Source organism: Hemitrygon akajei, chromosome 13, assembly GCF_048418815.1.
Source record: "Hemitrygon akajei chromosome 13, sHemAka1.3, whole genome shotgun sequence".
NCBI classification, from domain to species: Eukaryota; Metazoa; Chordata; class Chondrichthyes; order Myliobatiformes; family Dasyatidae; genus Hemitrygon; species Hemitrygon akajei.
This window is the reverse complement of record NC_133136.1, coordinates 54,032,622-54,046,581: the sequence shown is the minus strand read 5'-3', so window position 1 is coordinate 54,046,581 and position 13,960 is coordinate 54,032,622. Positions and strand designations below refer to the sequence as shown.

Below are 13,960 nucleotides of genomic sequence, written 5' to 3'. Positions count from 1 at the left end.
AACCTGATGTTACATGCAAGCAATATATATTTAGATAAACTCACTGCTAAATGAAATGTTTAAAACTAAAAAAGATCACAAGAATTTATTTTTAAACAAGTGAGGTGAAAATTGATTAAACAAGTATTTTTAATCAATATTATTTTCTCATAACTTTACAGCACAGCAACTCACTTGTATCATATCTTTCTGAACAAGGATGTACTTCAATTTGCACATTTGAATAAAATATGCTGAGAAACGAGGTGAACTTTCTGGATCAACTGGACAAAAAGCTGCTCCCGCTTGAAGAATTCTAGAAGTGCAGAGAGATATCAAACCATTATTTCTGAAATATTTACTTTCAGTATGTTGTCCAGTATAAGTGGGTTTAAAAAATAATCTTGCAATGCTCTCTCTTTAATTAGTTCTCTTCTACAGAAAGGCCACTTAAGTACATGTGGCTCATGAGCAATGACAATGTGGATAAAACATTTGGGTAAAGAATAAATTAAAGAGACTAATGGAGACAGTTGACCTAATGGTGAAAAGCCCAACCAAACTTAAGGATCTAGACACACTGATCATATTATGGACAGCACCAAAAACAATCAAAATGAGAAGTGCTCTGATTTATCCTTCACAAATCACTGATTATATTTCAGTTAGTACATCAAATTACATTAGAAGGAACACTGAGGCAGAAATCTATTTAGAGGTATGACTGCTGGAATCATTAACCAAAAAAGCTGTTCAACATTAGAGGGCTTGATTAAATAAATATGGGGAAATTATTTCAGCCTGCAAGGCAGTAGTAAATATAATGTGAAAGGAAAACCCACAAGTGAAATAATTTTTCAAAAAAAAAACAGCAAATTGCTTTGAATTTGAATACACTACCTGAAAAGGTGGTGAGTGCAGTCAAATTGCAACTTGAAATAAGTTGGGTATGTTTTTGAAAATAAAAATTCCGGAACCATGGAGAACGAGTGGGGAATATAATTAACTGGAAGGAGTTTTCCAAGACCTAAAATACACATGATGGGCCAAACATAGGGTCATCCCTGTAGATCAAATTCAGGAATGCCACGAAGCAGTCCACAATCTGGTTTGTCTTCTCCAGTATACAGGAGAACACACTGTGAACACCAAATGCAGTACACTAAATTGGAAGAAGTGGAGGTGAATGGTTGGTTCACTTGGAAGGATTGTCTAAGTCAATGGATAGTGGAAAGATCAAAAGACAAGTGTTTATCTCATCTGCCTGGTTAAGTATCATAAGTGAATGTGAAAGAGAAAATGGAGGAATCATTTTTGGAACAGTCATTTCAGAATTACAAAAGAGTAAGATGGAAGATACTTTTAGTGATGGAGTCTCTTTGAAGGTGGTGTAAATTACAAAGCATTATTTTATTGGCTGATGGAGAGAAAAATGAGAACCAGAAAGCTCTATCATTGATCAGGGAGTCAGGAACAGAATTTCAAGGCTGGTACTCTTTGAAGAGAAGTGGATATTAATTCAACAGTACAGGAAAATAAAAATAAAATTGCAGGTGTTGGAAACTTGAAATAAAAACTGAAAGGTTGGAAATCATCAAAAAGATCACAGGCAACATACACAAAATGTTGGAGCAACTCAGTAGATCAGGCATTTGAACACAGGTACCTGGGTTCCTAAATGGGTCCAAACCGAGAGGCCTTATTAAAGCTAGAAGCCATGTGGAAGGCACCATCTGGGGAAAGAGAAACAGTTGTTTTCTCATTTCTCTTCTCCACTTCTGACAAAAGCTTCTCGACTCAAAATGGTAACCGTTTCTCTTTTCACAGATGCTTCCCAACATATCAAATTTTCCAGTGTTTTATTTTTATTTCAGATTTCCAGAATATGAAGTTTTTTTATTTTCACATTTGTATTGCTGAGATACTTTCAGAAATTGTATGATTCTCTATTTACAGCTACTTATAGACATTTAAAAAGATCTGTACTTTCAAAAAGAACCAGTCAGAATTAAAGAGTATATTATCCAAACCTTCCCATTACAGCAAAAGAAACTGAGAACCAAGACTGCATAAGAGAAATAAAGTGGACAAATAAATGTACCAATTTAAAGAGAGTAACACAGACATAAGAGTTTACCGATTCAAACAGCCTTAGGTTCTAAATGTCAAATGAACACCAAAATAATGATTAATAAATTTATGAGTACACAGTACCTTTAATAAATAGCACCAGAACGATTCCATACACTTAAGAGAATTTTTGGAAAAAGTAGTCCTGGAACAAGTTAGTCACTTGTTCCACCTTAACAAATTGTAAACCTTTTCGAAAGATTGGCATTTACCTCAATACTATTTATGGCTTTGTCATATATTCCTTGATGCCCTTACCCAACAAACGTGATTGAAAATTTGATTATGGTTGTCTATTGGAATACAAGAATTCCATATGCTATAAACAAAAGTGCTTTCTTATTTTCCTTCCAAATTACAATTTAGTTTTGCTATTGTGTCTCCTAGTTCTGTAATATTTCATCAAAAGAAGTTACTTTCCTGTGTATGCCCATCACGTAATTGTATTTAAATAGAAATGAACAACAGCATTCAATAGTTTTCTAACTTAAGAGTTTGTTCCAATCTCACAATTGAATCGTTCACTTCCCAAAAACAAGAGTAAGCAAAGCCTGAAAAAACTTGATGCCGATGAAAAATCATTATCGGTAATCAATATACCTCAAAATATCAAGCAATCTTGTTGGACTTTGGGAAGAAAAATCTTAGTAAGGCTTTGATAAACTAGAGGGCAATAAATCTGGTCATATCCTAAAGTAGTTCTAAATTTTAAGCAACCAAAATTTTTGATCTCTATTATTTTAAATACTTAAGGGAAGCAATTCTGGACTGTTTCACAAAGTTCACCTTCATCCACTGAAGACCTGATTAAGAGGATGCCTTGATTTTACATGCAAGCTCTTTCAGGAAAAGGTCTCAAGACTTTCCTAGAGCCAAGATTTTTATGACATTGGAGGCCTTGGCCCATTGAAATTACGCCAGCAATCCTATTCCACCTGTTGCATTTTCATTTTCTTTCTTTTTTTCCCCCCTCTCCTCCACCTAAACTAGGGACAATTTGCAGTAGCCAATGAGTTCGAGATCAATCTCTTCAGACTCCATACAGACAGCATCGCAGCACTGAACCGCTGAGTTCTTCCGGCAGATTGTGTGTTGCTCCAGATTCCCGGTTGATCATCAGTATCCTGGAATTGGCAAACAACCCAGAACAGAAAAATCTCTCGCCACCCATTCCCATTTATCCATCCCATGAATGCTTAACCGCACTGACCCCAGCAATATAAGCTACATAATGAATTATTGCACTTCCCACTGGAAATGCATGCCGAAATGAATGGTGCTGTGCAGGGGTGTTTCTCGCTTATATTGATTTTTAAAAGTGTTGGCTATCATTACTAATTTGGTCTTGCCTTGAGTGTATGAAAAGAAAATCGATGACAGATATAAAAAAAAACCTGAAGCGAGCAGTGTAAGAAAACGAATATTACCCTAAAATGTAGCTGGGCAGGTTTACAGTTGGCTGGCAATACAACCCAATGACATAGCCATGGCTGAGATCACAGTGTAGCTGCAGCCGGTCGCTGAGCTCGTAAGCCAGGCCGACAACCCGGCCGTAGGTGTAGGACAAGCGGCCGCCATCCGCACCGCTGTCGTAGCACACAGCAGTCCTCTCGCCACGGCCTGCCGCCGCTCGCAGCACCAGATCGTGCAAGCCGCTCGCCCTCGCTACCGGACGACCACAGGAGCCATCTCCAACCTCTCCCTCCGCCGTTTCAAACATCACCGAAAGCTCGTCGACATGAGGTCTCAAACCTCCCTCTTGTTAGCAAACCACCCAGAGGATCATTCGGTCGCAGGTCACACCGTCCATCCACTGAGACAACGTCATGACGTAGTATGACGCAGAGATAACCCCGCGCGCATGAAACGTCATGCACTGCATTGGATATTCTCGCATAGTATCGAGAGGCGCTTGCATTCGTCTTTATGTCGAGTTCTGCAAGAAATTCTAAATTGTACCTTATATTTTTATATTTAAAACGAATCCAAAGATTGAGACACTGGAGACTGCAGATACTGGAATTTGGAGCAAAACAAAATAAATTGCTAGAGGAGTTCAGAATCTATAGAGAAAAGGGGGTTTACGATGTTTCAGTAATCAAATTAGAATTGTTTACACAAAGGAAGCTCGATCAAAGGGGCACTCTGTATGCAGGATTAGCAAATTCACAAATGACTCGGAGATTTATGTCTTTTTTTGCTGTTCACAAGTGGGGACAGACGCCGCTAATATATTGAAGCGTAAGTAAGGTGTATGGAACAACTTAAGAATTTTATCCTAGTGTCAAGTGTGCACATATGCAATGGAATGACAAGATCCTGGGAAGTTCCAAAGAATAGAAGTCGTTAGACCCTACATTAAGTGTATTGTAGGAAGGATGTGATTGCACTAGAAAGAGCAGAGAAGATTCACCAGGATATTGTTTGGGACAGTATTTCACTTTCATGGAGAGACTGGATAGACAGGGTTTGTTCTGAGTGCTGGAAAGAGGACCGGTATTTCATGGACAGCATGAACATGGTGAACTCAGGGTTCCATTTCTGTGCTCTATGCCTCTGAGATGAAAACGAATATGTATTTTTAAATGAATACGTCCTTCTTGGATTACCCTAAGGTAATTTGCAGCTATGAAATGCCCTAAAAGTGTGATCAGTGAAAGATTAGGTATTTTATGTGGTCGTCAGTTTGTGCGAAACAAGCCCACACAAAATGCAATGCGATTAAAAGCAGAAAATGCTGGAAATACCCAGCAACAGACTGATGAAGAATCTTTGACAATAAACGGTTTATTCCTTCTTTCACAACAGGTGTGGCCCAACCTGCTAAATATTTCCAGCATTTTATGCCATTTAGATTTACAGCATCTGCATTTTTTTTAGTTCTTCTGATATTGCCCAGAACACTTGGAATGAAACTTATCTAGGATTGGTACAGTGACAAGAGATCTTTCACATCCGAGAGGGTAGATGGAGACCTCTATTTAATAACTAATGCATCATTGTGCCTATAACAATGCATCAGTACTCAACAACATTGACATATTAGTTTACTTTTTTCCTGTTTTGAAAGAAAATTGAATTGCTTTTGATTACTAAAATAACGGGATTGGTATTCTGATTTATAAAATGAGGACCGGAAATTATTAGTTATAGAATAATCCAGCATGGAAATGGGCTCTTCCGCCCAAATTGCTAATGATGACCAAGATAGTGCCGTTTGCCGATATTTGGCCCATTTCTCTCAGTCTGCGTATGTTATTTTAATTTTAAAATATTCTATCTGCCTATACCACTTTCTCTGGCAGTTTGTTCCATTTACTCAACACCCTCTGCTTGAAAAAGTTTCCGCTCAGGTTCCTAACTGGCAATGTTTTCTCATGGATTATGGAACAGATTTTTTTAAAAGATTCAAAGTCAGAATCAGGTTATCACGGGTTTCGTCGAGAAATTTGTTAATTTTGCAGCAGCAGTTCAATGCAATTCATATTGTAGAATAACCATATATGTATATTGGATAGATTAAAAATCGTGCAAAAAGAGAAATATATATTTAAAAAGGTGTTCATGGGTTCAATGTTCATTGAGGAATCGGGTGGCAGAGGGGAAGAAGCTGATCCCAAATTGCTGAGTGCGTGCCCTCAGGCTTCTGTACCTCCCACCTGATGATAACAATGAGAAAAGGGCGTGCCCTGGACGCTGCTTTCTGAGACACCGGTCCTTGAAGAAATTCTTGTTACTTTGGAGGGTATTACCCAAAACGGAGCCGACTAAATTTACGACACCTTGCAGCTTCATTCCCTCCTGTGCAGTAGCACCTCCCTCCTCCAGACTAGACAGTGTTGCAGCTTGTCAGAATAGCCCCCACGGTACATCTATAGAGGTTTTTGAGTATATTTGTTGACGTATCAAATCTCTTCAAACCCCTAATAAAGTATAGCGGCTGTCTTGCCTTCGTTACGTTGGGACCAGGTTAGGTCCTCAGAAATCTTGACACCCAGGAAATTGAAATTGCCCACTCTCTCCACTTCTGATCCCTCTATCAGGATTGGTGGTACGTGCTCCTTCGTTTTACCCTTCCTAAAGTTCACAATCAGCTCTTTTGTCTGACTGACATTGAGTGCCAAGTTTTTGTTACACCACTCCACTAGTTGGTATATCCTGCTCCTGTACGCCCTCTCATCTCCATCTGAGATTCTACCAACAAAGGATGTATGTCAGTAAATTTAACACTGATCAGCTCAGATTGTGGTCTTCCAGTTAGGAAATCAAGGATGAAGAAGTACAAAGGCCCAGGTTTTGTAACTTCTCAATCAGGATAGTGGGAATGATGATCCAGTAACATCATAAAGGATCCCACCCACCTTGCTCATGTTTGTCCCATTTCCATCAGGGAGCGGTCTACATACCATCCACACCAGGATCACCGTTACTTCCCCAAGCAGCAAGGCTGATGAACACCACGACCACTGCTTTACCATTTTTCGTAGAGGGCCGTCCACTTAGAATGGAGATGAGGAGGAATTTCTTTAGCCAAAGGCAGAGATTGATAGATTCTTGATTATTAAGTGCATGAAGGGACACAGGGTGTTGACAGGTGATTGGGACTTAGAGGGAAATGGATTGGCTATGATAAAATGCCAGAGCACTCGATGAGCCAAATCGGCTAATTATGCTGCTATATCCCTGGAAATGCTATTGCTGTGCCAACGAACTTGTTCCAGTTCCAGCGCTGTCTATAAAGAGTTTACACACTTTCCCCATTACTACACTGGTTTCCCCGGGTACTCCAGCTTCATCACATATTCCAAAGGTGTAAAGGTTAGCAGGTTAATTGTTCACATGGGTGTAACTGGACAGCAGAGACTGGTTGGGAGAAGGGCCTATTACCGTACTGTATCTCTAAACAAGTAAAGCAGCTCAACTTACCAAAAGCAAAAGCCCATTTATCAGAACTGACAGCCTATGTATTGGATATCAATGATGGTGAATAAATTGGCCAGGTTGTTGGGTTGAACTGCTTGTTCTTCTTGAACAGTGGATCATGGAACTAGTGTGCATCATGGTTTCGTCTCACCCTGACAATACATCAAATAACCAGTATTCCCAAAGCACCACCAAGATAAAAAGAATGACATACATTTGTACATCTAAAACAAAGAGCTTCTAATTTAATACATAACAGAATTAATTTTCTTTGAAGATGTTAACTTCTCTAGTGTTTCCAAATATTCATTGCTTTTATTTAAAATTCCAAAGGGAATTAACCATATTATTCAAACCCCCCCCCCCCCAAAATGTAACAAAAAATTATTCAATTTCAAATTCAACATAGTGGACAGAATCTTGATATTGCACAAGCAAAAAGGGTGGAACTAAATATTTTATGTAGTTTATTACATAACAGCTTGCAATTTTCTACCATGGATATGTTACACCCTAATGCTTAACAATGCAATAGTGGAATCTAAAATACTTTAGTCAGAAAATACAAATGAAAAAGTGATTTCACTTTCTTTTACCAATTGTCAATATTACAAATCAGATAAATATTGGAACAATGCATTAAAACAATTTTAAAAAAGGACTTTGAGAAAAGAAGTCCATTTGTTCCAAAGGTACAAACTACTTAGACAATTGATCTTATGGGACAAACAGTTAATGTTTAAAAAAAAGCCTCACTGTTACGTAAATGAGATATATTGGGGCCACTATCTACATTTTTCATACAAGTATTTATACAAGACAAAGACAGCAACACATTCTTAATGTACAATGATTGATAATTGATTTTCTAAAATCAAAGTAACGGGATTGAAAGCTTCACCATGTAAACGAAATACTTGTCATTAGGAATAAAAGGCACATTTGATATCTAAAGGCTATCCAGTTGTACAAAGTAAACTACTTTTGTTTTCAACTATGTAACAGCCTTTGGCAATTTAATTAGCTAATAAATTGTTAAGCAGCCAGTTCAAGAGTCTATGGACAAAAAGTGTACAGTCAAATGCTTAACTCAAATGAAGTCTTGTATAGCTAAAATAAAAAAAACCTTAAACAAGTCCCTTCACCGAACTTTACTATCTCCTTGACCTGATGGCATTTACAAAACATTGTGCCTCTGTTACATATGAAACAAGGAGCAACACTGCAAAATTTAGCCAACTTAAAAAGAAAAGAAAAACAAACCAATGGCGAATTTTTAAAAATATGCTCATTTTCCACGGGTATTCTAAACTCTTGCAATCTGGTGTTTCTCCATAAGTTTAATCACTTTTATGTCATAATTTCCAAAATATTTAGGCAATATCTGAAGATGTATTTCTCTGATATCAAATGACTTCTAATAAATGCACTTCATATGACCATCCTTGGAATGTCTACCGTCAAGTGATGCAGTCTTCAACAGTTCCACAGAGGTGCAAAGAAATGTAATAGAGGACATGGATTTGTGCAAGGAGAATTTAATTCTGGCACCATCAAGAAGAATGACTGGATGGTGATATACTGACAAGAATAAACCTGAATAACAACAGGGGCATAATTAATGCAATTCACCACTCAAGCTCCACGGGATATTTTCCGGTGAGACAAGCTGTACAATGACCCATTTGTCTCACTGATGTTTTGCCATTTTCAGTATCATATAGTATGGAATTTGTTTGCCTCTTAATTCCCTCTTGTACAGCAGATACCAATCCGTCAACAGAAAGATATATCACACTAGATGCACCTTCAAAACAAAAGGGATAACAACATTTAAGTGGTTATTAAGTGAAGCTGCAATCTGTTAAGTCATTTTATAATAACTATATGAATAAAAGCAGTACTGTCCACAACATGAATCTTGTACAATATGAATAAAGATCGAAAGAACTCATGCAAATGCATTAATAATCGTCTCAAATCTAATGCAACACAAAGTACATCAGAAAAATTATACATACTGAATTTCGCAAGTAACAGAACACCTTCATGTTCTTAGAGGATGCTTTCACATCTTAAATAAAGATTACTGAATAGTACAACTATGTAATTCAAGCAACTTCACCACTCAAGCTCGACAGGGTTACACAAATTCATTTTCTCACCTTATTTTTGGTAATTTTCAGCATTATTTAGTATGAAATTTGTTCAATAAAAATTGTTTTCAGTAAGTTTGCGCTAAAATATGTAATAATGTGTTAGACTGTCCAGTAATAGTGCTTTTAGAAGCTGGCAAAAATTGAGAAATTTATGGTTAAAATCCCTCTATTTTCCTTCAACTAATCACATCTATGGATGATCTATTTAATAAACAAAATATATACACATTTATTTACATAACAAAGTACATGGCTTTTGTAATTGACAGTAGGAATGAACATTTCTGGAAAATAAAATAATACAAACAGAAACAAGAGAAAAATCTGCAAATGCTGGTAATCCAAGCCACATACACAAAATGCTGGAGGAACTCAGCAGGTCAGGCAGCATCTACGGAAAAGTTGACGTTTTGGGTTGAGACCATCCATAGATGCTGCCTGGCTTGCTGAGTTCCTCCAGCATTTTGTGTGTGTTGCATAACACCAACAAATGAAGTTTATTTATTTTGTTTAGACATAGCATGCTAACAGGCTCTTCTGGCCAAACAAGCCTACTAACCCACGTCTTTGGAATGTGGGAGGAAACATTAGCAGCTGGTGGAAACACAAGCAATCATAGGAACACACAAACTTGTTACAGACATCAGCAGAATTGTAGGAATTACAACAACTGCTACTCTACTGTGCTGCCTCTGATTTTGTACCTATTTATGTAAGTTCAGAAAATATGCAAGTCAATAAGCCCCAGAAGCTGATTCAGTGCTCCCAGTAAGGGAGACCCAAGTTTAAAAAAAACCAACAAAATGCAGCTTGCATTACAATTATTTTCAGTAGACCAAAATGTACTCATCTTTGACTGTCAGCTCTTTAGATAAGCCAAAGGTCAAACATGAAGGCCACTTTGCTGCAGGACTCACCACTAAGTCTGGCAGCTACACAAATGTACTGAGTTGAAGAACCATACTTTATATTCAGCCCTTAACTTTATGCAGTTATTAACTCGTGCTACTAGTGCAATCCCATTCATCTCAAGAGTATAGTTTTCTTTCTTAATATTTTAAATTACCAGTCTTTTAGAACCATTTTTAAATTTTGCTCAATGATATCTAGAGCAAACCATGCAAGTGGTGAACTCTCACTATGAGGATATTCTGGAGCCTCGTGATCTACCCCCTAGTTAATATCCCATTCTGCTTCATAACCACAGCACCAGGGCCAATGGTCCTGTTGTGGCACAAAAGGCAAATGGAGCCAGAAGAATAAACTATATAATACACAAACAAAATTGAGCCATTGGGCCCATCAAGTCTGCTGCACCATTCAATCATGGCTGATTTTGTTTCCAATCCCATTCTCCTGCCTTTTCCTTGTAACCCTTAACCTTCTTACCAATTAAGAATCTTTCAGTCTCTGCTTAAACACTGTACACCAAATGACTTGGCCTCTATGGCAATGAATTCCACAACTTGCCACCCCCTGGCTGAAGAAATCCCTCTTCGTCTCAGCTGTAGTAGTTCGTCCCTTTATAGTGAGGCCGTATCCGCAGATCCTTGACTTGACTCTCTAACTAATGGGAACTGCGTCTCCACTACCACCTAATCCAGACCTTTTGGTGTTCATAGTGCAAGGGTCAAGCTGGATGAAGAACAATTTGGCTCAATGTATAAATACATGTAGATTCATGCTGATGATCATCTATGGTGAACTGTGCAATGTTTCTTCCTATGAACAATAATGAATATTTACCTTGAGATTTACCTCCAGGATGATAAGGTAATAGAAAGATTAAAAAAGGGGGATTAATGTAATAAAATAGCAATGAAGAAATGTCAGGATAAGGGAATGCAAAAGAAATTAAAGTCTGCCAAAGTATGGAAGTATAAAAGTAGCTACAATCCTACACCTTGTCCATCATAAAATCTGTGAATCATTTAAGAAATCGATAACTAAAAGTCACCCAACTCAAAAAAATTGGGCACTAATTATAACTGGTTATAAAGTATTTAGAATGTGAATAATGAACTACTAATTACACAAAATAGTAGAGCACTAGTTCAAACCATTAAATTATTAAATGTACCATACAAAACTTTATACTGTTTCTGCTTGAATTTTCAGATTTTTGCTACAAGAAATCTACATAGCAGTAAGTATATCTTCAGTGGCCAGTTTATTAGGTACATTCTGTACCTGATAAAGGGGTCACTGAAGGGATGTTCATGGTCTTCTGCTGCCATAGCCCATCCACTTCAAAGTTAGGTGTGTTGTACATTCAAAGATGCCTTTCTGCACACCACTGTTGTAACGTTTGGTTATTTGAATGACCGTCATCTTCTTGTCAGCTTGAACCAGCGTTAACTCTGACCTTGCTAATTAACAAGGTATTTTCACCCACAGAACTGTCGCTCACCGGATGTTCTTTGTTTTTCTGCACGATTCTCTGTAAACTCTAGACCATTGTGGATGAAAACCCCATATCAGCAGTTTCAGAGATACTCAAGCTATCCCATCTGACACAAACAATCACTCTATGATCAAAGTAACTTAGATTACAATTCTTCCCATTCTGGTGTTTGTTCTGGTCAGTAATTGAACTAAGGAGGCTACCGTCATCTAGATTGGGCATCTGACAGAGGTCCAAACATATTGGGCCTAGCTATTCATGTCTATACATTAAAATACTGGACAGAATTATTACTATTTTGTTAACTTAGTTACTGTTTTCAGTTTCTAATTGACTTAATTATTATCATCACAATTCTTGAGCTCAATCAAAAAACCCTGAAAGCTCATTTGGATTCAGAGTTGTAAGTAGGGAGGCTTTACAAGGTATTGGTCAGATCGCACTTAGGGTATTGTGAGCAGTTTTTGTTTCCTCGAAAAGAATGTGCTAGCATTAGTGAGTCCAGCGAAGGTTCACAAGAATGACCCCAGGGTTAATATATGATGGCTTTGGGCCTGTTCGGTGGGGGGTGGGGGGAGAAATCACATTGGAAACTATTGAATATCCTAGAAAGAGTGGACATGGAGAGGATGTTTCCTATTATGGGGCATCTAGCATCAGAGGGCACAGCCTCAAAATAGAAAGACGTTACTTTAGAACAAAGACGAGGAGGAATTTCTTTAACTGGAGGGCAGTGAATCCATGGATCTCATTGCCACAGCCTGCTGTGGAGGCCAGGTCATAGAAAAAATATTTTAATCATAAGAAATACATTCCAAACTCAATAAATATGTTTTACTGCTGCATGAAAAGTGGGTCTACATTGTCTGTTTCACAAGATAAAAACTAACTGAAGCAACATTTGAGGATAATAGTGACTAAACTGGGATCACAAAAATGAACTTTAAAATGGAAATTCACTCCAAACTAATCAGACAAAAAGCATTGAGACTTTCAGCAAAAAAAAAAGACAGATTTATAAAGAAAGAAAGAAGAACCTTAAACAGAAGGTTAGAGCAATTAGTCTGAGGAAAAATTAGGACTCGCAAAAGCGAAAAGAAAGCACTTTATGGTAGAATGGCTATGGAAGAATGATCAGGTTTCAGCCAAGAAAGAGAAGGTTGCACTGGAGTTATGCTAGAGTAATCGACCATGGAAGGTAGAGGAATAGCCAAGGAGGGATAAAAGTAATAAGTCGGGCTTGCTTTTTTTAAACCATCAGAAACATGTTTTGAGTGATTCAATTTCAATGATTAAATGCTTTCATTGATTTTTTTTATAAATTTTGAAAGTCAAGGACATTTGGCATCTGTCAACCGTCTTTCCATCTCAGAAGTTTTGATGTCCAGGATTGGTTGTTCAGGCCATTATCTTGAGCAGGGCTCTGCCAGTGTGTAGTGCTTTGTCATTTGGAGTGGAGTGCCTACTGGCAATAAATTAACATTGACTGATCCAGAAAGGCAAGTTGATGCAATAAAATAAACAGAACGTAAGAAAGGCCATTCGGAGTACAAAATCCATAGTCAATCCAGCTGTCCCAACTCTTTACTCTTTCCCAACATCTTGGCAATCTACCTTTAATTAAATTTTAGAACACTTAAGTATTTCCACAACACTCACAAGCAGCCAAGTTCCAGATCGCACCCTCTCTTTTTGTAAAGAATCTTTCCCGCATATCCTCATAACTTTTGCCCATTATATTGAATTTGCTTTACCTGGCTCCTCTTCCATTCACTTATGTGAAAAAATTTTATTTGTTTACTCTTGCTAAACTGGTTGTGATCTTGTACACTTTGTTAAATCTCTTCCCAACTTTCTTTGTACATGAGGTAATAGTTCAAACGCCTCCAAACTAACATTATAGATTAAATTCCAAGAAGCATTCAGATAAATCTCCACTGTATCCTCTCCAGGGTCTTTACATTCTCCCTGAACTACATTGGCAGGACCGGATCCAAAATACCTTTTATGGTTTCTAATATTAGCAGTAACACTCCTTACAGCAAATTGTTAATCAATAATTATGCAGAGCAATGTCCATGCAAATATTTTTTTAAATCTTAGAGGTAATTGAGTTTGTATCTTTTGCACATTTATCAGGGATAAACAGTAAAATTATCAAAACTGTTAATGTTCTGGGAAGGACAACAGAAACTGTGGATATAAAATCCGAAACAAAAAATAGATTGTTGGAGAACCTGCTAGATCAAGCAGCATCTGTGGTGGCAAAAGGTATTAAACTGTTGCAGATCTGACCCTGAATTAGGATTAAATTTGCAGATAAATGTTGTTACATTGACAGTGGTCCAAATCCAGAACAAAATCG

The 13,960-nt window shown here is 37.5% G+C and overlaps 2 protein-coding genes across 3 annotated transcripts in view; both read right to left on the bottom strand.

The window, feature by feature from the left end:
• The window catches only part of aasdh (aminoadipate-semialdehyde dehydrogenase), a 32,863-nt gene extending 28,940 nt beyond the window's left edge, over positions 1-3,923 (bottom strand). For both annotated transcript variants that reach the window (XM_073064613.1, XM_073064615.1), the window contains exons 1-2: positions 3,537-3,923; positions 175-295 (exon numbers count right to left, since the gene is read on the bottom strand). In XM_073064613.1, the coding sequence (XP_072920714.1) occupies positions 175-295; positions 3,537-3,829 (414 nt within the window). In that variant the 5' untranslated portion in view covers positions 3,830-3,923. The remainder of the gene's footprint in view (positions 1-174; positions 296-3,536) is intronic.
• Positions 3,924-7,268: 3,345 nt separating this feature from the next.
• The window catches only part of ppat (phosphoribosyl pyrophosphate amidotransferase), a 34,968-nt gene continuing 28,276 nt past the window's right edge, over positions 7,269-13,960 (bottom strand). Inside the window, exon 11 of the mRNA XM_073064610.1 lies at positions 7,269-8,839. Within this exon, the coding sequence (XP_072920711.1) occupies positions 8,661-8,839 (179 nt within the window). The 3' untranslated portion in view covers positions 7,269-8,660. The remainder of the gene's footprint in view (positions 8,840-13,960) is intronic.